This window comes from Convolutriloba macropyga, chromosome 8 (genome assembly GCF_964194025.1).
Source record: "Convolutriloba macropyga chromosome 8, txConMacr16.3, whole genome shotgun sequence".
In the NCBI taxonomy this organism is placed as follows: Eukaryota; Metazoa; Xenacoelomorpha; order Acoela; family Convolutidae; genus Convolutriloba; species Convolutriloba macropyga.
In genome coordinates this window covers 61,714,681-61,738,863 of record NC_134475.1, presented here as the reverse complement: position 1 = coordinate 61,738,863, position 24,183 = coordinate 61,714,681, and the positions used below count along the sequence as shown (strand labels likewise).

General features: G+C 34.8%; 1 protein-coding gene across 1 annotated transcript; it reads left to right on the top strand.

The window, feature by feature from the left end:
• Window positions 1-3,019: 3,019 nt before the first annotated feature.
• Window positions 3,020-22,073, top strand: LOC142344245 (uncharacterized). Its single transcript, XM_075395807.1, has 5 exons — window positions 3,020-3,131; window positions 3,680-3,988; window positions 11,871-12,101; window positions 12,932-13,244; window positions 21,749-22,073. Exons 1-5 carry the CDS (start codon window positions 3,117-3,119, stop codon window positions 21,964-21,966), a joined length of 1,086 nt encoding a protein of 361 aa, XP_075251922.1. The 5' UTR covers window positions 3,020-3,116; the 3' UTR covers window positions 21,967-22,073.
• Window positions 22,074-24,183: the final 2,110 nt, after the last annotated feature.

Below are 24,183 nucleotides of genomic sequence, written 5' to 3'. Positions count from 1 at the left end.
CGCTGACCAATTTAGCAAAACAAGAGGACCAAACAATTACAAAGACAAAAATTAACCAATGTGGGTAACAAATCTTGATATCGAAAAGCATTCAGAATTAGAACAAATTACATTGCAATCTCAGAGTACCGATAAACCATTTAACATTTAAACAAATTTAAACGGTTTAACAGGAGGGAACTTTCACAAGATATAATAAGAACAAACGAAATTGCGGAATAAATATTCCTTAAAAGTGCTATTATGTTTACAGATTTAATTAGTTTAAATACGATCTTTTTGGAGATTATGTAACTATTTAACCATCTGGTTATATTTTCTGAATATACATGTCTGCGATCCAAAAAAAATACAAGTGTGGGGATAATCTGCTTAATTTCAATTCGGGAGAGGCTTGAACTTTTAATTATCACTTATTTTATTGAAGTTTCCGTTTTAAAAAATCTGATGATTTCATTTGTTAAAAATGTCGTGCCGAAAGTTTTTACTCCAATTGCGACTATTTTATTTGTTCGAAAAAAATGGCTTTCAGGAAGACATTTTAATAATCTAACGTAAACTTTCGTTAACCTCTCTGTTTTTTTCCAACATCTTTGGTACTCGTGTTGTATCTATTAGTCAAACCTGTGAAACGTCAGCGATTTTGCTTTTAAAAAGTGAAAAAACTGCAACTGTGAGGTGGGCTAGCAGATAGTAACCTGCGCGACCAATTTAGCGTTATCCGAGTGAATTCTAGCTGCGGTTTTTGTTGTTTATGACGTTTATTTTTATTCTTAAAATTTTTATTGCAAAACTGTCCACAGTTTTCAATTCTGAACTCATAATATTCTTATATTCAAAGAAGCTTGTATGCCATTTTCGTTGACAATGTGTTCGGGAAAAAAATTGTTAACCAAAGCACAAGAAAATTACTAACACAACATAATTGATAAATTTAACTTAATGAAAACACAAGTAGGAACTGTATAAACGTTTTCATGGAATTGTGGTTATTGCAAATATATCCAAAGTAATATTGACAAACTGTCAGAAACGTTTTTCCATTTAAAATTTCTGAGATGTGGAAGAAGAAGTTGTTATTTAAGAAACTAAGGGCGCGGTTTTTATAACGCATGTCTGGAAAACTTTAAAAGCTGGTCTTTGTGAACAACTAAACCGCAATACAAATAGAATTTTTAAGAAAACAATATTTCTGAGGTTTATAAAAATTTTCAGAAAGTTGAGAGAAATAGTTACTTTGTGGAGCAGCACAAAGCTTTACAATGTAAAGTGAATTTTGGAATCTATATCTATCCCAGATTATATATAATTGTTCATGATATAGGTTTTGGGCAAAAAAATTAAAATTCTCAATTACAATTTTTCGCTTTTACAATCTGTTTTTGAATAAAAGCGAAAAACGCTAAAGTCTTCCGATTTGTAATACATTAAGCATATACAAATTGTTAGATTAATTCTTTAAATTAGCATTTTGATCAATTAGCATATTTTAGTAAAAGTAGCATTTTGATCAAACTATCGCTGCATCAACTAACCAAGTTGATTGGTTTCATTGAAAAATTTTATAAACTTTGCATATGAAGCAGCTTTTAAACTTGATAGGAATATTTGTTAAAAAATATGGACGAAGAGTACAAAACAAGCAAAAGTGTCCCCGTTTTCCCTGAACTTTTTCCTATTCCCCGCATTTTATCAGTGGTCATTTTTTCTCTACATATCTCAAAATCCAATGGTCGGAGGATCAAATAAATTTAATTCAAGGTCATTTCAAATTTTTTTTTCAAAAGAAAAGAAATGAGCGAGGTTGGTACCGGAAGTAAAACTGAAAACTTCAAAGATAAGTGATTTTTCCTCATTATCTGGCAACCTCTCCGAATTTTTAATCTATATCCGATTCTGTCGCTTTAGCAAGCGCATTTAATTTTTAGAAATTTATTTTCTCTCAAAAATTTTAACCTTTGCTGCTATTTTTTCATCTCTAGTTTTCAAAAAAAATGTCGAGATTCTGCTCTACACAATTATTGGTTTTTTATTTGCTCGTTTGAGGTGCTTTTCGTGAAAACTATTCTCTGAAAAGATTCTTGCATATTCATTTTAGAATACATGCAAAAATTCTAAAAAGAACTTTGGACGCAGCATAATTTTCGGGAGAAATTCTTACATATTTTTTCAGGAACAAAAGTCGGACAAGAGCGGCCTCAAAATTCTCTATAATATTTCAAACTTTTAGTGTTTTTTTTGAACCACGGTGTGCATGTATACATTAACCATAGATGTTTGTATCTGTTTCAGCTATGATGTGGGCCGTGAACAACTCCCAAACTCCAAACATTGGGAATTACTTGAGGAGTGGGAGCAATTTTCCCAGTTTTATGGGACCAGTCACTGGTATCTGGGTATACGAACTGGACCAAGATTGGAACGGGACGAGCGATTTTGTCAAAGACTACGAACCCTCTGACTGTACGGGTAGACCACCGCATTGCGAAGAAAGAAATATTACTGGACTACTTTCGGATTTGGAACCCGACGTTGAACTCTACAGCGAAGATGAGTATTGCTACTCGAACGGCAGTTTCAATGTCGGCCAGAGTTTCATGATTGGAAATTTTGAGGTCCAGTATTTTCGAATGTGTGTACTAGGGTACATCACACTCGGGCCCGAAAGTGCTGAAGAACTTCACAGCCCCTCAGATTTCAGTCGCCTCGAGAACTCGACGATCGTGGCTGGAGGCCTCGTTATGCCTTTCAGTTTTTTATGAATCGAGTGCGACGACAAGGTTCTGTATCCTCTTATGAAGCGTATTACAGGAATCTAACTAGTTCAGATTTAGAGATATTTCACCAATTTGATACATTTTTCACGCCTACGCAGGGGTTTTCAGTGCGATGGACGAGTGGGGAGTTAAGCAACGTGTTTTTCGGGATTAAGAAGAGATCTAGACGCGCAGTTGATTCCTCCGTCAATGACTTCCAAATGGCAATCGCGTGTGACTTTGCGTACCCTATGACGTCGGGAAACGTGACCAAGTGTATTCTTGTGTTAGAGTACTATGAAATAGAGGGCGATTCTCAGAACACACGGAGCGGACAAGAATACATGACAGTTGGAATCAATGGGCCTAGTCAAAGTTAGATTACAATTTTCGGATCTTTTCCGTTTGTGCCATTACATAGTAAATCATCATGTAAAAATATGGCACGTGCGTCTGGGGGGTGCCCACTAAGCTGGGGGGGGGGGGGGGGGGTTGGCGCAAACAGAAAAGATTGCAAATTTATGTTCAATCAACCCAACCTCCACCACAGTCATATTTCTATTCTTCGGTTTCAGCTTTTAATTTTGCTAAATCTATATGAAATTTGCATCAAGATGCCCTCGAATAGTTACTGGTGATTAAGATGTCAAATTGAAAATTGGCACCTCAATGAGATTAAAGGCTTTAAAATTGATAAAAAATTTGCTTATTCATATATTGGATCGTAGGGAATTTAAAAAAATTCGAGAAAAAAGTTTTTGGTTAATCTCAGCTTATGATTCCAAGTACGAAACTTATAACTCGAATTGCGACGAAAGTATTTTGCATTTACCCCCCCCCCCCCCCACACACACACACACACCCCTCCCAGTTGCTAAAGTTCTGTACATATCTGTACTGCCTCACCCGGACATCAATTTCAGCCAACAAATGGGAACATCCAAATTCCAACACATCCGGCATTGCAATGGCATGCAATGGCACTCTTAAATCAAGGCAACTATCCGATCACGATAAACGGATTCCCCTTTAATGGTCTGTGGGTGTACGAATTGAGCCAGGATGGTGACATGCAGGACATCGTGACCCAATTCCAGACGTCCAATTGCACTGGTAGCAGAGGAGCTCCAGTCTGCTCCAATGAGAATGAGGAGGATAACAAAAATGACGACTTGGTATCCTTCGGAACCAGTCATGGCGATTCTGAAACTGTTGATGGTGAAGATTTTGAAGTAAGTGAATTTTTGAAATGCCGCAGTTACAAAGTTTGAATTTTTTCCATTCATATCCCAGTCCCTTACTTAGTGGGTGCATATCATTTGCAATCCGCAAGCGCAGCGCACGGGGGAAGAGTCAATGAAGCAAAATAAACAACACCAAATTTTCAATTTTTCAAATTTCTGCATCAAATTAAATAGTTGTTGAAAATCCAAAGCAAAAAGAAAATTATGAACAAGGGGGACGCTAGTTGCGGGCATGAGGTCTGGCATCACCAAACCTCTTTTTCTGGACAAAGACTTGGTTGGAGATTCTTCTGACCTGTTAATGGTTACCATTCCCGTTACCATTGTATTTTTCAGCAATTTGCCTGAATTGTGTATAACGTAGTCAGAAGAGTCTGCGCCCCACAAGTTCAAGGTTTGATTCAAAGGAAAATTAAATGTTGAAAGTAATTTTGAAAAAAAAAATGTTTGCTAGTAAAAGTAAATTCAAGAGAATATTACTAGTTTTGCGAAAGCTATTTGAAAACAAAAACACTCTACATATTCAGTCTCAACTTTTTCTTGATCTCAGTGGTCTCATTGCTTTTGATGCTCAGCCCTAATACTTAAAGGCGCAAATACAGCTCATGTTCTTTCAAAACAGACAAACAACCTAGCAGACAGCTAAAACTCTTCGCAAAACGGATAAGCTCAAAATTTTGTTTTGGAATTGTAGCGGTCCAAAAAACAAAATAAGCGATCCGATTGTTTTCAGCAGAAGAAGACATGGATATAACTTGCTTGAAGGAAGTTGAGAACTGGAAAAAAGCAACCTCTCTCAACAACTACATCTTTGCCGCAAAAATCTGCGATAACGGTCATCATAACTCTACTATCTTAGTAAAGAACAGAATTGTTATAAAGCGAACTGAACCAGTAGAAAAAGAAGTTCATGGCTGTGGACGAACTCTAGAAATACTAAAACTTTGCCTTAAGTTGCATCTTTTGATGATTTTTGGATAATAACTGCTAACAATTCCCCTAAAAGCCGCTTGTTGACCGAAAAAATATTTTAAAGAAATTTGAAAAAAAAATGTCTTTTTATTTGGTGACTTCAATGCTCCCTACCAAGAACTAAACTGCTTCTGTGATTCTTAAAACGAAGAAAAGATTCTAAAAATTATTGACGAGGGCGTTTTTAAACTGCTTAACAACGGTCATCATACATATCAGTCATTTGACGGAAAATGCAAAAATATGTTGGATCTGCACTTTTGCAATAATTCACTTCCTATGCAGCTTAACGATTTTAAAGTATCAAAAGATCTAGGCAACCATCACAGAATTACAATTACGACAATAAATCTCAGAAAAGGCCTATTTCTCGAATTAAGAGTAAAAATCAACTATAGAAAGTTTAAAGAAAAGTCACAAAAATCACACAGATCATCCGATCTCTGGCCCGCGCAGTATCCGAAATTGGAAGTTCTAAATGAGTTCAGCAGCACTTTTTTTGAATTAATACACAATTCTTCAGAAGAGCCCTGCGTCAACAAGAAGAAGGAGTTCATCTATAATTTTGAGACACAAAAACTAATAAAACGGAAGAGACGAAGGCGAAGAAACCTCAAAATTGTACGTCACGATCACTATGCTTTTTATGAGCGGCAATAAGTTGCCTAGAGAAACAAAATAAACGATCAAAGAGGCAATCAGAAAACGGAAAAAGAGCAAAATTCTTGATAAGTTCCCGTCACAAGGGTAGCAAAGGTTTCTGGAGAGCAATAAAATAACAAACAAAACAACGAGCCCAAACCAAAAAAACAGCAGATACCCAAAACTAATCTACAAAGATTGCGTGGTGTTCACAGTCAAGGAGAAAATCGAAATGTACAAACGGCTACTAAGAGACATAATGAAAAATCACAAAACAGAATCCCCAATAGTATCTGAACTCTCAGATAACCTTGAAAACGAAATCAAAGCAACGATAAATATAAATGGAGATATTGAACTGCTTGAAATTGTAGTTTTAACAAACTAATTTTATTAAATCTTGAACAATTCTAGAAAAACATGCTTTGGGCCGGTCAAAATTTTTTGCAAACTCATTAACGAATTGCCTAAGAATGTTAAAACTTTTGCCTGTCTCCTCATATCTAGCTCCTTAAACAACTCGTATGTTGCAGTTAAATGGAAAGAATCAGATTAAAATGATTCTAAAACAAGAAACAGACCAATCGAAGGCCCAAAAATACCGACCTTTTAGTGTTACAAAATGCCTAGCCATTATATTTGAAACTGTTGTGAAGAACATCGTTATGGATCATTGTGAAAGTGAAAACAAACTCGTCAAGATTCGGAGTGCTTACAGGAATCACGGCTGCACCACAAACAACCTTTTTGAACTCACTCAGCACACCGGTGAAGCCTTGCAGTGGTCCGAAATGGTTGGTTTGTTATGCTTGGATGTCAAAAAAGCGTTCGATGCTGTGTGGTGCCTACGACTCGTTCACAAATTAATTTCATCAGGGCTAAATAAATTCAATCATAAGGTGGTTATACTCATTTTCATCACAAAGGAACGTTTTTGTGAAAAATTATTCAACTTTGGGTGATAGTTTCAGCGCGTTAGCGTGAGTACCTCAAGGGAGCGTAATTGCCCGTTTTCTTTTTCTCATATACGTCAGGCATTTCTCTCAAACAAAAGCCCAGATCTCACAGTTCACTGACAACTTTGCCCTCTACTATAGGTCATGATCCACCAAAATTTTTCAAAAATATCAGCAGATATCACTGAACAGTCTGATTGATTGGTGTGACTCACTGAAAAAAAATAAAAGCAATTAAAACTAATTATTTTCAAAAACCCCTCAAAGAAAGAAATTTCTCCTGAGACAAACATAAAAAGAATATCTTTTAAGAAGACACAATCTATAAGTTTCCTAGGTATCACTTTGACTCCTAATCTCAAGCGAGATGGACAATGCAAAAATTTAGTACGAAAAGCGAACAGAATGCTATTGTTACTCTACAAGTTGAGTAACCTATACGTTAACTATGAAAGTCTAAATTTGGTTTACAAATCAAGAATTCAGTGCCTTTTTCTGTACTCAAACCTGTGGTGGCTAGGTCACTCTCAGGCCCTTGTCAACAAAACTTGTCAAAGGCCAATAAAACTCAACATACTGTGTGTAACAGATCTGATATATAAAAAACGCGAGTGCCCGCTCAATTCCTGCAAAAGCATTTTTTACCTTCTACCTTACTAAACTTCTCGCAGCATACACCATTGACTAGTGGCTAAAATGACTGCTTAAAATAGTGATCAACCAGACAGAATGAAGCTCAAAACCAGTTCAGTCCCCGAAACTCAATATAAAAGATCAACTTCTTTAAAACAACAGAAGACAGAAGAAAAGCGGGAACTGAAAACACAATAAAGGAAAACTAAGGAGACGGGGAAATATCAAACACAACAACTAACTGAAAAACTGCTTTCATATGCTTTTAATGCTTTTCATATGAAAACAACGCCTTTCTTGATTATTTTTCTTCCTCTTTTTATACTAATTCTAACCGTTGTTTTTTCCTCAATCTGATTTAAGCGTTGAAGAAGGAATTTTTGAAAACAGGGACTGACATCTAAATCCCAAACTTGAATGCATCAGACGAAAAGTTAAAATATTTGAATGAAGAGCTGAATTTATGTCGCAGCATACATGACACTCAGAGCGGTCCGCAAAGAAAACATCAGAGCTGTGTGTTTCGGTTCGAAAATGTTCAGATCAGTTTTTCTATCTCCAATTTTATTTTAATTTTATTTTGTAAATTAAAAGTGTAAATATTCAAGTTACTTCATTGCGTTTGGTGCTCTCTAAGATAGGACAAGCTAAGGTTTGTCATATATTTATCTTCTAACATGAGTTCTCCTAAAAATTTTAGCTATCAATGTTATAAACACAAAACAAACCTCGCCGATGTTGTTAACGCTTGATTAATAATTCTTGATTCACCTCCAGAAAATACTTTGATAAATGTCCAACAAATTGTCAGCATGTCAGCTTCTATGCTCACTGGTTTTCATATTTGGCACAAAAATTCCAAATTGAAAGTCTCTTAAAGTTTTGAGTCACAAATCGGTTGATGGGAACGGAACCTTTTCAAGCATAGACCAGTTTATTTGGGCAAAAATGTTCTTTGTTAAAAATTTTTCACTTCTATTCTTAGTTCTTGGTCCTCTTTTTTTCTCTAGCTTTGGTTCAATTTAGCGCCTTCCAAAAAGTGTTTAGTAGTCATATGGTGTGACAGATAATATAACAAATTGAGAAACCTTTGCTACAATTTAGCAGCATCTGAATTCAAATCGTATATCTAATTGAATGCAAACGTTGTAAGATTTCTTTTTGTCACCTGTCACACCATACGACTATTAAACACACTTTGGAAGGCGCTCAATTAAGCTAAAGCTAGAGAAAAAAGAGGACAAAGAATTAGGAATACAAGTGAAATAATTATTAAGAGTTCAACATTTTTGTGCACAAAACTAAATAGTTTTTGTTTGAACGGATTCCGTTTTCATCAAAATTATTGAAAACTTTAAGGACTGTTTTGATCGGCATTTTGAACCAGATATAAATACTAGTGAGCATAGAAGCTGATATCCTGATAATTTTCTGGACTTTCAACAAAGGATTTTCCAGAGATGGGCCAAGAATTATTAATCAATTATGATCAACAATCAATCTTTCATTAATTTTCTTACATTAGTAAAGTTTCTCTTGTGCATGTTAACAGAACGAACTGATCGAATCGACGCGCTCTGTTTTTTCTCTGACTTTTTTAAAACAATTTCTATCAACTTCATGAGAAACAAGTAAAGATTTTTGGTTTTGAAAAAAAATGAGGGCAGAAAGATAAGTGACATGAAGGTGATTTGGTGGGAAATTAGGGAACGGTCAGGACAATATCAATCTTCCTCTTTCAAGGAAACTTCTAGCATCCATTTTGTTCTCTGCCCCCGCTCCAGCGTAATAGGTATATAAATTTTACATGAATGCGATGTTAACGTGTTATTTAATAACACATAAATTGAAAATGGGAAGCAAAAAAACTCTCCGGGTCACACATTAGATCCATCTTCTACTATCAGTTGAAAAGAGCCTTTTTTCTCTTTATGAGAATCAAAAGGAAAGGCAAAAAGGTTTGGGAGACGAAAGTCAGATTTTCCAATGACGTTAACAAATATTTCCAAGTTTATCATTATCAGTACTCTTTTTTCCAGTTCCAGAATTAAATTGCACTTGTCAAAATTTGGACCTGATATATCGATATGTGAACATTCTTGCTGTTTTACGAGATTAGCGAGATCTTTGTTTTTGGCAATGCGGTTAAATATACTTGAAGCAAACAATTCTTCAAATTATTCAAGCACAAATTGAAAAACATCAATCAATTTTCTTAAAGAATTACATTATATAAGTTTCTTCTGATTGTTTGCTTCCTAAAAAAATAACTTTTAAAAGCTCCGAAGTTACTATTAAAAGGAACTTTTCCATGTGAGAGCAAGAAATCATTCAACGTTTTCTTAAAACTATTTTCATTTTTAAGCATGCATCTTGTAAGAAGTATGTTAAAACGCAAGTTAAAACACGTGGAACTATATTGAAGTGCGTGCTTAGCGTAAATATGAAAGTTAGCACTAGATATAAACGATAAAAAATAAATACGGGGATAAGATATGAAGGTTTGATTTGTCAGCCATGTCGCTTATGGTAGCTAGCTTCAAATGCAGCTTCTTCATTGTTCGTTGCTGTTTTTTAACCTAAAACGCATATTTGAAAAAAAGCATATTAGAGAACCTAAGTTAAGGTAAAGTTTACATGCATGCACCCCTCCCCCCTCCCCACCAAAAAATGATAGCAGTATAGATTCAAGGCAGACCAAAACAGTGATTTGAGATCTGCAGTTTTCGAATTTGAAATTTCTATAGTGTACGATCTTGCAAAGTTTTCACCTCATTACGTTATATGCAGCTCGTTATTTTTTGTTCGCCTAAAATTGACTATTGTACTTAAAAAATGCAAAATTATAAAAGACAAGCAATTTTTGTTCAGGGAATGTGAAAAGCTTTTGTGAGATCCTGCAAGCTCTGAAGTTAAGTGAAGGGCTACACAGATTGGTGCGGCCAAAACTTCGTGCAGACTATGAGCTCGGGCGCACTGGACTACCTGTCCTCGAATCAAGTTCATCTGCCCCATACTGCTTTACATTAGAAATTTGTCTGAGATAAAAATTCAGAAAAGTTAAAGTAATACACTATGGTACCAAAAAGCTACGTACACCTAACAATTTTTTAAAAAGCAGTATAGTTTACTGTTTGTATAGACATCTGCCTCAATTTCATTCCAAATTTCTAATACTTTTTCCTCTGATTATTCCCAAATTACCGTTTTCGTAATCGCTGCTTCAAAATCGTCCAATAATTTTCAATTAGATCCAGACTGTAAGCCGGTCATTCCATCTGATCGCATTGCAACCCAAAACATAAGTGACCGCCTTTCCGAACTCAAATTTTTTGTCCATAACAGAAATCTGAAAAATTCGATAATTTCCGTCACTAAAAACGTCATTCGCTAGAAAGAGAAATGATTTTTGATCATATTGATGCACCATTTTCAACAAATATACTTGTTTTTTTTGTAATAGCTGCTTCAAAATCGACCAAAAAAATTTAAATGATTCAGATCTGGGCTGTATGCCGGCCATTCCATCTGATCGCATTGCAACCCAAAACATAAGCGACCGCCTTTCCGAACTCAAATTTTTTGTTCATAACAGAAATCTGAAAAATTCGATAATTTCCGTCACTAAAAACGTCATTCGCTAGAAAGAGAAATGCTTTTTGATCATATTGATGCACCATTTTCAACAAATATACTTGTTTTTTTTGTAATAGCTGCTTCAAAATCGACCAAAAAAAATTTAAATGATTCAGATCTGGGCTGTATGCCGGCCATTCCATCTGATCGCATTGCAACCCAAAACATAAGTAACCGCCTGTCCGAACTCAAATTTTTTGTCTAAACGAGAAATTTTGTACCATTTCTCTGACAAACTCAAACAATTTCGTCACTGGAGATGCGCACTCTAATTTCATCAGTAATAGCATCATTGGTTAGAAAAAGGAAAGCTTTTTGATTATATTGATGCACCATTTTCAATGAAGCCGCTTGTTTTTTCTTCAAACTGTTTTTTGCAGCTTTTCTCGAACAAACTTGAAATTGTATCATGGCAAGAGACGGCGTTATGGTTCACTCTAATACGCTCCAGTGAGGTTTTGGGATCCTTTAAAACATCGTTAACTATTTTTTTCGGATTTTTTTGACACTTTCGGAATTTTTCCGCTCAATTTTTTGGCCTGGAAGCTGTTATTTTTCAGTTAACGTTTTCATGCATACTGTACACTGGATCTTGATTTCATAATGAGTTTTATTTTTTCGTCCATGAAAATCCAATATCTTGTAAACTAACAACTTGGCAAACAGCGATGGAACAAACCGTTTTATCCATATTTTTTGTTTAAGCGGAGAAAATGAGAAAAAAATTTCTCCGAAAACTTTTTGAATTTCACACCTTGTTTCACGCTATGGCGCAAACTATGTTTATGAAGCACAATCATTCCTTAAAAGCAGAAATGCTATACGAAGCTTTTTGGTACCGCAGTGTATTTTATAACAGCCTATGATCATCTTAAAAGATCTCAAGGAATAAAATTCAACTTAGCTGAAATTATTAACGTGCACTGTTTGATAAAACATTGAATGGCCAAAATTTTTAGTTAGCATCTTGTCCAATTACTCACGAAATTTTGCCAATTCACTATATTAAAAAACTTTTTTTCTGTTTTTAGATTGTCTCTCCGATCAATGTTGGCAACCTTCCGGTGACTTCCCTAATGATCAAAGACGAAGGAGTCATGCTAAAAGGCATGAATGATGAGAGTTCGGACGATGAGGTGGAATCTTTGACATGCGAGGACCTGATTGAACTCGCCAGTGACGAGGACTCGCAGATGTATTTTGCGTTTGGAGCGTGTGACAACTATTACAGTGCCCCCATAAATGAGCGACTGAGGCGTCAGGTAAGCTCTCAAACAACAAAAATTGTATAAAAGTCAAATAGTGTACGAAAACTGAAATCAATCCATCGCATTGAATGTTTCTCAAAGCAGAGTTTTTAATCAAGAAGAAAAAGGATTATAGACAGAGCAAAAGGATGAAAATGAAATAAACAAAGCAGGAACTGCGACAGGGAACCCGTCTCAGGTGCTCGTTCAAAATCAGACAATTTTAATCGAACAGGGACTCGGTGGGCTCTGTTATCGACATTGATAAATCTTGATACTTTGGCGCTCGCTAAATTTATTTGCCGCGAAATTGTCATAATTTTTGTAAATTTACAACGATTATCACAATTTTGCGGCAAATAAGTTTAGCAAAACCCGCATATTTTTGAGCATATGTACGGTTTTTGTACATTAATTGTGAGTACTCTTTAATGACTAATTAACCTATTTTTAATGACAATTTGGTTATTAATTGCTCTTGAACGAAGTTCATAGCAATTATTGTAAACGTGTGTCTTTTTTAAGCAAAATTTTTGCTTGACAATTTTGACTTTTTAAGTAACTTTTACGCCCTTGACTTTTTGCGTTTTGCGTGATCTAAAATTCTCTCTCAATCACAATTTCAAGCAGTTGAATTCAATTGGCGGCAATTTAATACTAAAAGTCAAATGAAAAGTGCGCCGAAACTGGTGCCATTTTTTACTATAAATCTTAATAGTGGTATATGTTAACCTCTAATGTGGTTATTTGAAGTCCACTATTGAACTTCTTAGTCCCATTTATGTTTGGTTCCTTTGAATGTAATGCATTTATTCTGGATAGAAAATTGGAATTGTGAATTGCAGGTATCCGATCCGAGAGCCAACAAAGTGTTCTATCGACCTCTATCAGGAGATACAGACAAACAGCTCTGCGACAGAACCCTTGACGATGACTACTTCTCATGCGATCTTGGATTCCTCATAACTTGGTATAAAATAGGAAACCTGGCAGTTGATCAGACTCGAACCAATTCATTTCAGATGATGATTGGGTGTGATTTGAACTACAATGACACAGACAGTCCCAGGTGTGCGTTGATGGTCGTCTATGGAGAGATGAACTACCTTCAAAATGTGGACGGGGATACAATCATTGCCGGTATATCCGGCCGAAATGGTAGAGTACTGTTTCTCTTTTTTCTTTTTTTTGCCCACAATTCAAATTTATGGGATATCAGGACCACCCGCGGTGAGGTGGTGGAAGTATGAACCGGGTGATTCAGACAAAAATTGGCCATGATTAGACAATCCAGACAAAAATTTGCCCATGATTCGAATTTGTACGAATTAGTGCGAGTTAATGCGAAGTAATTCGAAAAAGTGCGTTCATGTTTCGACTCTGCGTGACCATTCGAAAGTTCGCGACTATGATCCGAAAGTGCGACTACTCGAAACTGTGCGACTATGATCAGACAAAAATTGAGTACGAAACTGCCCGGTTGAGATATCTTCGCTAAAATATTCGACAAACTAACATTTAAATTTTCCTTGTCTACAGTATTGAATTTGTTACTTATATCTTCCTGCTCAAAAAGTTATTAGGACCTACGTTTAAAAAATTTTAAATAATAATTGTTTCAAATTGATTTTTATCATTGATGCAGTTTTATTTCATTTGTTGTATTGCTACTTGCAAGTTGTGTTATTTAAGCTGCATTTCGATCTATCAAGTTTTTGAAGTCTTCAATTTTTGGAATTTAATATGTCTTCATTTTCTAAAAATTACGAAAACCTTGAGTGGCTTCTTTTTTATGGCAAATCATACAAAACACCCTGATGGACTATCTCGGCGAGGTGAGATTTTGTTCCTACTTCTTGGAAGAAATTTTCGAGGGCCTTGTTCAAAATGACTCGTGAAAACATCCATCCAGCTAGACCCTTTTTGCTTAAAGAAATACCTTTGCAGACGGAATTCCTCTATGATCCGGTTTTCGGCTCCTCCAAAATTGAAGTTTAATCTTGATGCAAGTAATGAAGTTTTTTGGCTCAGAACATTCTTGTTGTTCAGTCAATTTACACTGATTATACCTACCTTCTACGGGATCAGACAAAAATAGTGCTGTTGAGTCTGGATGACAAAAAATGGTAAAAGGTGCGGTTCTTTCACTGTTGTATGTTTCTGAAAAAAAGCTTAGATATATCAATTCAAACAGCCACTGAAAGGTCACATACATACGACTAGGCTAAATATAAGACAAGGATTTTTTTTCATTTCGGCTTCTTTTAGTAGTAGATTTCATCTATACTAGCAATATGTAAATATATCTGCTTCGAAACTGAGAAAAAGCCCATGGTAAAATGTTGCTAGTGGCAGAAGTAGAAAAACAGGTTTTAAACAATAGCAAAGTTCTGAATTTTATTATACAGATTTATATTGCAAAACTTTGTTGCCTTCCGTCGACCACAGTTGTAAAATCTGTCTCATTTTTGTTCATGTTTTAGATCAAAGACAAAAAGTGATTATTTTAGGAATTTTTCAGGAAAAAACAACGCAAACAAATAACACAAATGAGAAGCCCTTTATCAATTCGTTCCTTCAAGATTCCACAATGACTCCTTTAGAAATTAAAAACTAGTCAATACAACTAATTCAACAACCAATGAAATAAAAAATAATGCCTTTTTCTGTCAAGCCAGTAACATTAATTTTACTTTTAACTGTTTCAGCAATACGGTTTGGAAAAGAGAAAAAAACTATGATTATTTTTTACCACATTTATATTGAAATGTTCCCTTTCTACCTCGCATCAGAAAAAAACTGATCCCAGGCCGAAAAATTAAACTAGTTCATAGCCCTCATTAAGCTCACATATATGTCACAAAAGCGTAAAAACAATTTCAACAATAAAAATCCCGACATTTTTTAAACCTTGTCTAGAAAAAAACATATTTGGCGCCCAATTTATCGTGCAAAAAAATTTTTGCCAATTTTTTTTTTGACAAATTTACGATTCACTGAAAATTTTCCATCAAGCCTTGAGCTATTTTTCTCCGGGAAAAATCAGACAGATTTTTTATTAAGAAGAAACTAAAAGTTTGTCAAAGTATTCTTTTTACTTAGCCATACTATAACGTTTGCCTTTTGAAAAAAAAACACGTGTAGCTTGCCAATTTGAGAACTTTTCAAAAAGAAGCAACAAAATACCTGTAATAGCCTCAATTGGATGTGGAGTGGAACTAATTTTGGTGTTCCCATGGTCCCATTGTTGTTAAACTCGGCTGTCAAGGCTCAAGTTACAGCTGCTTCTCGAGATTTTCATAATTCTTTCAAGTTATTTCAACAGGTAGCAAAATACATAAAGCTATCACTACAGCAAAATTTTTGTTAGCTAGTTTGTATAAAATTTGCTAACGGTCATATTGGAGAGTTTTGGGTACGGACAATATCTTCCTTGAGTCTGATTTGCCTACTTTAAGTTGAGCTAACCCAGATTCATCTATCATTGATCAAAAAAATTAGATGAATCGTATGTAGGGCAGAAAATGAACAGTTTAGAGTTTTTCAGAACCTTCAGAAAAAAAGGCTTAAAACAAACTCAAGGCATATGTTTTACTTTTAACTGCAATCGGATAGGTCTCAATTATGAACACTTTGAAAGCGCGGACGAAACTGAAAACGACGAAATGTTTAGTGAGTTCTTAAGTTGATTAGAATTTTCACAAATGGTCTTGGCGTTTGATACTAAGGATAACTATCTTCTATGGGATATATGAACAATGTCATTAGCAATTTTTTGATGGCTTTGACAAGAGAAACCAACCAAACTGAACGAAGTCTGACTAAAAGAAAAATCGAAAACCATCATAGGATTTGGGATGATTTGAAAATTTGTTTCGAGTGATTTCAAATTAATGCATAAATATTTCATATTGCCTGAATACTTAAGTCAAACTAATTTGACTTGCAGTATTCTATACTGCCTGAATACTAATTGTTTCTGGAGAATAATGTTTGAACTTTTAAGTATCGTTAAATTTGATTCGTCTAGTTATCATCAAACCATATATTTGTAGTTCAAGTGGTTTTTTCATAGAAAATGTGACGAATATTTTGTAGAACGAAATTTTAAGGGGTCTTCAGATATTAATAATTTAACTAAGCGAATTCTCAACATTCAAACTTCACGTTTAATGATAACCAATAAGTGCTGTTCTAACTCTAAATTAGACCTTCTCAAATCTCAATAAAACAACGGCGGTATTTTAAAAGCCACGAAAAAGAATTGAGTGCATTCAAAGACCTCATTGAGAAAATGTTTTGTTCATTGAAAATTGTCCTTGCTTCTCAAGTTTACAAGACCAGACAACACATGAAAAAGCCGTAGCTATTGAAGTTCCCAAATGCCGGTTGGTCTTATCTGGAGAAAATTTTCTAGCAAATGCCGGGCGGTCTTATCTGGAGTCTGGAGAAAATTTTCTAGAAAAATAAAAAAACTGATTAGGTTGAGTACCCTTAGGCGCAAGAAAAACTCTCAGAGAGAGATTTGCGAATCTGCAAAGCAGTGGTTCGTCAAATAAGTTAGTTATAGTTTGAGAGACAAAGTTGACGCGTGAGTTCAACTTTCCTAGGTAAAAAAAGAAAGAGTCTTAAAAAATCGATTACTCGATCTTTCTGATTAGTTTAAATTATTTTGATTGAGTGGAATCGGGATTCTTCCGACTGTAGTAAGCTGTTTATAATTTTTAATTTTCGAATAACAGGAGAATATTTGATTGTGTTCATTAATTCTCTACTTCGTAATTTCTTATTCTGGGATAATCCTTTACTTTAAATCATCGATGCAAAGAACCGAGATATAATCGGTTGATTTAATAAATACATTTCAGTGAAGTATTTGTTTCATTACTTGGAAAAGAAATAAATTATTTCGCGTACTGAATATCTTTTATATACAGCTTTGAGAGAGCACTGGTTTTTTCTTCAATAACTGTTATGCTGTTATTCAAACTGTTATTCAAACTGTTTCAGCAATACGGTTTGGAAAAGACAAAAAAATATGATTATTTTTTAAAATTAGTTCTTAGCCCTCATTCAGCTCAAATATATGTCGCAAAGGGATAAAAGCAATTTGGAAAACAAAAATCCCGACTTTTTTGAAACCTTGATTAGAAAAAATGTATTTGCCACCCAATTTATCGTGCAAAAAAATTTTTGCCAATTTTTTTTTGACAAATTTACGATTCACTGAAAAATTTCCATAAAGCCTTGAGCTAATTTTATCCGGGAAGAATCAAAATTTTTTTATTAGAAGAAACTGAAAGTTTGTCAAAGTATTCTTTTTACTTAGCCATTCTATAACTTTTCCCTTTTGGAAAAAAACCACGTGTAGCATACCAATTTGAGAACTTTTCAAAAACAAGCAACAAAATACCTGTAATAGCCTCAATTGGATGTGGAGTGGAACTTATTTTGGTGTTCCCATAGTCACATTGTTGTTAAACTCGGCTGTCAAGGCTCACGTCAAAGCTGCTTCTCGAGATTTTCAAAATTCGTTCAAGCTTTTTCAACAGGTAGCAAAATATATAGAGCAATCACTTCAACAAAATTTTTGTCAGTTTGTATAGAATTTGGTAACGGTCATATTGTAACAGTTTTGGGTACGGTTAATTTCCTTGACTTTGATTCGCCTCTTTTAATTTGAGGTGACCCCAGATTCATCAATCATTGTTCAAAAATTAGATGAATCCTGTGTCCAGCAGAAAATGAACAGTTTAGAGTTTTTCAGAACCTTCAGAAAAAGAAAGGCTTGAAACAAAATCAAGGCATGTGTTTTAATTTTAACTGCAATCGGATAGGTCTCAATTATGAACAGTTTGAAAGCGCGAAGGAAACTGAAATACGGAAAAATGCTTAGTGAGATCTTACGTTGATTAGACGGTTCACAAATGGTCTTGGCATTTGATATTATGTATAATTATCTTCTATGGGATATATGAACAATGTCATTTGCAATTATTTGATGGCTTTGACATAAAAAACAAACCAAACTGAACGAAGTCTCACTAAAAGAAAAATCGAAAACCAGCACAGAATTTTGATGATTTGAAAATTTGGACTTATTCTGTTCCCCCCCCCCCCAGCTTAGTGAGCATAAATTTTTTATGACCCCCAGGCGCACGTGCTATTTTCTTACATAGTAACGTGCTATATAACAACATATAATTTGTAACTGGGGGTCATAAAAAACACGGGGGGGGGGGGAACAGTATAGATCCGAAATTTTTTTTCTAGTGACTGCAAATTAGTGCATAAATAATTCATATTTAGAATAGATCCGAAAATTGTCCTTGCTTCTCAAGTTTACAAGACCAGACAATGGATGAAAAAACCCTAGCAACTATTGCTCTATTGAAGTTTCCAGTTGCCGGGCAGTCTTATCTGGAGAAAATTTTTGAGCACGCATTAATTTAATCGCAAGCGGTTAATTTAACCAAAACTCTGATGTGATTTGACTTCTCACGCAGAAAAATAGATCAATCTAATCAATCTAATCAACAAAAATTGGAGAGCACGAAATGCTGAGATGAAGTCCAAAGAAAAGTTGCTTTAAGGCGCACTTCGGAACTACCAGATATTATTTAGAGTTCACTGTGAGCGCAAAAGAGAAGCTTGGTTCGAGCGATCAGTAGCAGTCTTTGAAAACTGACTGTGTTGTCGTTAAACTAATCTGGAAATCATTCATCATAAGAATGATTTCCTGGCAGCCACATTAATTATTAAGCATTTCATAATAGCCATATTCTCATATATTTTTTTTCTGCGTTTAAGATAACCTGACAAATATGATAACCTGTTAACGATCAAAAAAAGACATACCAGATTCTTTTACAAGTCATAGAAGAAAAACATAGCTGGCAGATTGCCAGAAAATAGCCGCAATAGATTCATAGATCGGCAGTCTAAAAAAACATTAAAAAAGACAGACCAAAAAAATTCGTCTTTTCATTGAAGGCTGATCTGTTATATTTTGATTAGAAATCTGTATAAGTTATTGCTGCCTCTATTAGCTGATCTCAAATAACCTTCATTTAGAGTGACACACACCCATTTGACCTTATCTCTTTGAATTAAAGTAAATAAAAGTCAATTTCAAAGTGAGGAAGTCATTTTTGAGAGTGAGGTAAGTCAAGTGTGACCAAAAAGTTAATCACGCGCATGAACAAAAACTAACAGCACAAAATGACGTCACACATGCAATTCAGTTGAAATTGCATGAACGAATGAACAAAAAGTGGCTGTGACGTCATATGGTCGTAACAAAAATTATGACGACGAAATAAAAAAAACATAGCAGGACAAGTCCTGATTCAAAGAATTTTCATTGAATAAACAGAAAACTAGACCTAAAACGGACTATGAATGGATTGGGAAAACCATTTAAAAAAATGCGATACAAAAATTGGAAAAAAAAACAATCAAAATCAAAGTGAAATTGCCGCATGTGAACTGAAAACCACTATCGAGAAAACGAACTTTTGCTCAATCACCGTTTTCTCACTCTACTTTGAATTTAAAGCGCAAAAATTTTACGCCGCAAAACCACTCGTTTTTTTGCTCCACTTCCTGTTTCGGCGAGACCAAAATCACTACTCCAATTGTACTTCAAAAATCTTGAAAATGTGTGAACAGATCTTAAAAAAACATAGCCGGAAGAATTCCGGAAACGACTCGAAGTGGAAATCCACCTAAACGCTATCCAAATACTCATCAGACAAAACGTGCCTCCAATGATTTACGCTTATCTTGAAATAAAACCATAAAACAAAAAAGGAAAAAAAAATCAAATCTATTAAAATATGATTAAAAATCTGATCAAATTCTGTCATAAATTGATACCCCAAAAATCTATCTCCGCTACAATTACTTCATCAATACAATTAGTATCTACTAAAACCACTTACGAGATTTTTTAAAAATAATTGAAGCCAAATGATGAAAAAAATAAGCTCTTACAAACATTTTTGACCTAAAAAACTGGAAAAAGTTATTATTTTTTAATATTACAAAAGTACATATATTTAAACAAAAATTCTTCTCAGCCAAAAGGATGCCCAGATGCTCGCAAAATATTAGGCTAGTCATAATAGATTATGAAATTTGTCTAAGAACCGAAAAAAAACGAAAAACTGCAAAAAATATGGAAAATTAGTTCCAATTTTCGACATTTCTCGTCATATTTCTCAACAAAAAATGCTTCATATCCACAAAACTGTAACCACATGTTAACCAAATATTGTTCAAGTATTAGGGGTATCTTCAATACCCATTTGAGGCAGTAAAACAAAACAATATTAAAAAAAATCGTAAAAATTAGCCCAAAAATTATCAAAATACATGAAAAACATCCAAATTAGCATAAAATTCATATAGATTTTCAGAAACCTTCAAACCACTACCAAACCCAGCCTAAAATTAACAGCAAGTCATAACCAAACCTCTTAAACAAAAAAATTGAGAAAAAACTGCTTTAAAATGCCGCACGTGAACAAAAAATTTCGCTCGCTTACAAATTTTTTTCACACCTCAATTTCTCGCTCTCTAGAAAACATTGATATGAACTAAACACCACTCTCTTTTCGCTCCGCTCTTCGTTTTGTTCAGCAACAAAATCACTCCAAATTTTTTCACGTGTTTCATTTCCCGCTTCAAAATTCACTCCAATAAAATTGATTAAAAAAAACATAGCCGGAAGAATTCCGGAATCGACTCGAAGTGAAAATCCATTTAAACGCCATTCAATTACTCATCAAACAAAACGTGCCTTCACTAATTGATGATTATCGTGAAACAAAGTCATGAAACGAAGTTTCAACAATAAAATCAAATCTGTTAAAATATGAAGTAAAAACAATAAAATCAAATCTGTTAAAATCTGATAAAAAATCTGATCAAATTTTGTTATAAATTGAGATACCAAAAAAAACTACCTCTGCCAAAATAACTTCATCAAAACAGCTAGTACTTACAAAACCCACTTATGTGAATCTTGAAAAAAAACTTTAGGCTAAATTATGAAAAAAAAAACTCTTAAAAACAACTTTCACTGAAAAACTGGAAAAAGTTACTAAATTTTTTAGTATTTCAAAAAACACATATATCAAAAGAAAAATTCCCTTCAGCCAATAGGGTATCCAGATTCTCACAAAACAATAGGCAAGTCATAATAGGCAAAGAATTAAGAAATTAATTCTCTTTTCGCTCCGCTATTCACTTTTGTTCAGCACCAAAATCACTCCAACTTTTTTCACGTGTTTCATTTCCCGCTTCAAAAACCACTCCAATAAAATCGATTAAAAAAGGACTTCTCCAATACTCCTCTTCGAGTCGTAAAAAAGACAGCGCCCCAAAACAATTCAAATTCTTTGAATTGTAAAAAACAAAGAGAAGGCCAATAATAGCCCCAGCTATCGCTGTGCGGCTATTAAAAACTAACACGAGAGTTTTTTAATGTATTATTTGATCCTTGTATGACTTGAAAGTTTACGCCAAAGGGTATTTGGTTGGTGATAGATGCTAGGTGTGCCCTCTTGACCCTGTTCATCTGCCTCCGTCCCTTTAGACTTTGAATAATTTATTTTTCCTTTCTTTGTGATCCAAAGTCTTTTGAATATTTGTTTTAGGCCGTTTTAACTTCATTAACTCGACAGACAATTTGGTGGAAATGGCGGCTGCTTTTCAAGGTGTGTACAGATACGACTTGATTCAGAACGATGATGGATTCTTCATAAGAGTCTATAATGCCTCTGATTTCAACACCAGTTTCAAACTCATCAGTAAAGTCGAAATAATGCTGGCTGCAGTTGCACTTGGGTTTTTCGCCAAATTTATTCTTGACTGAATTTTTCCACGGAACTGATGGCCAAGATTTTGAAAACCAAAAAAAACTTGTATAAATTGTGCTACGATATTCAGCATGGATTCAACTGGAAATTTACTGATTCATGATATTTATCCATAAAAAACAAATGAGACCCGGGTCGAAGTGTCAGCGAGTGTAAGCGGATAATTTTGTGCACATTTTGCGAACATTCAGCACATTTGTTCGAAAATTCAGCACTTTTCAGCGCATTTTTTCATGGATAAATGTATGTAAAGGGTCTTTCCCATTATAGCCCCATCCCGCAGTTTAGTGGTCATGTGGTCATATTACGCATAGCCCCCCCCCCCTCCCGCTATGGTAAACTTTTCATAATGGGGGTGTAATTTCGTGGAAGGGGATATAATGGGAAAGGCCTTTTATGAGCTATCCCCTCAATACATTATATTTTTAGTGTCTTTCAGTAGAGTATTTGCTAAATAATTTTCGGAAAAGCGTCGACCCGGGAGTCAAAAGACAGAAAAACCATTTTGACACGGGGTGACCCCTAATCGAAGATAAATTGTCATCAGAATAGATTTTGTAGATTCGGGTTATAGTCGTCCATGCCAATATATAGTCCATGTAATATAGACTTTATGCAGACTTTTTTGTACTGTGAATCTCGTCTACTCGTTACAAGAGGAGTAGAAAATGTCATAATTCTGAATGAAAAGTTTTTGTCAATTTGATTTCTTGAGCTCAACACTCCCCCTCCGTAGTTTTAAAAGGCGGGTTAAAGGGCTTGTTTGAATTATGCGAACGAGTATGTTATTTTTAGATCAAATAATATTAATCGACAAGCAGGTTAGACGAGTCAATTTGATGGCCAATTATTATGTTGAGTATTGAATGGAACAGCAAAAATTTTAATTTTTGTCATCCTGTAGCTTTCAAGACAAGCATGTTTCTAACAAACTCATTAAGACATTTAAAATGAGTTTTTTAACCTTTCTATTTTGTAAACCTCAGAAATTTATTCTCGTAAACAACAGAAATGATCAGCTGAACGGTTGCGCTTCAATTTTGACCGCTTTATTACGCAACATTAACAGAAGAGAGCAAAGTTTTGCTAATAAATATTGATTCCTATCGTCCTAAAACACCACCGAAATTACACTTGTTTATCCTTATTTATACTAATTTTTTTCGTATCAGTTGTTTCTTACTAATCCCTTTCAACGAAATGAATCAGATTACAATTAATGACGCATTTGGGGTGCTACTGGATGAAGATCAACAACTGTGCGGTGAGGTAAAAAGAGCTCCAATCCGGTAAGACAGCCTTAGAAATGGAAGCGAGAAAACTCAAAGGGATACGTAATGACTTAAACGAGCGACGCGGGGACACGGAAAGATACTTAAGCAAAGAGTGCGTAATAATGAAAAATCCTCTCTTCGACGCGAAGAAACAAAGTTGGTTTTTCAATGCTTTGTTGAACTTTTTTCGACACTATATGGGCGTTCAACATATTATTGAGTCCCGGCTAAAGACTTATCATATTAGGCCTTGTATTGATTAGCTTTTCTTACGGAAAAATGCCATCAGTCATTGTTGAGTTTCTCATGTTTGACGATGAATGCAAAATTGAACTAACCGTATCAGGATGACCGTAGACATAAAGGTTGACGAAATTATTGATGAACTAACAATAATGGCAAATTTGCTGAGTTTATTTACCAAACACCAAAACCCATCATAATCTGATTTGTGATATTGTCATCGAGTTGGATATGAATATGGTTAATAAAGGTGTTAGACGTAGGGCTAAAATTATGAGGGTGGTGGTAACTAGTAGAGAGAAGAAGTTGGCGGATAAAGAATTGAAGCGGCTGAAAAAAGAATTGGATCGGGAGCGGTTGATACTAGTAAGCATGGGGCAAATAGCCCGCGGGCAACAGCTATTTGCTGTAAGGAGTATTGAAAATGAAACTGGGACGGAGTCGGAGGAAGAGATTATAAAGGAAATGATGCAGAGGGAGCAGGCCAGGAGAAACTAAAACTAAACTTGTATCTAGCTTCATCATCCTCGTCATCATAATTGTATCTATTTCCATCATCGTTATCGCTGTTTTATATGTCTTTATAGTCCGATTTAATAATTTAAGTTATTGTTGTTTTGGTTCCACTTTCCGTACGAGATTAACGTGACCGAATCCGTCGTCATTTACCGAGAACGCAAGATAAATAGCGGGAGC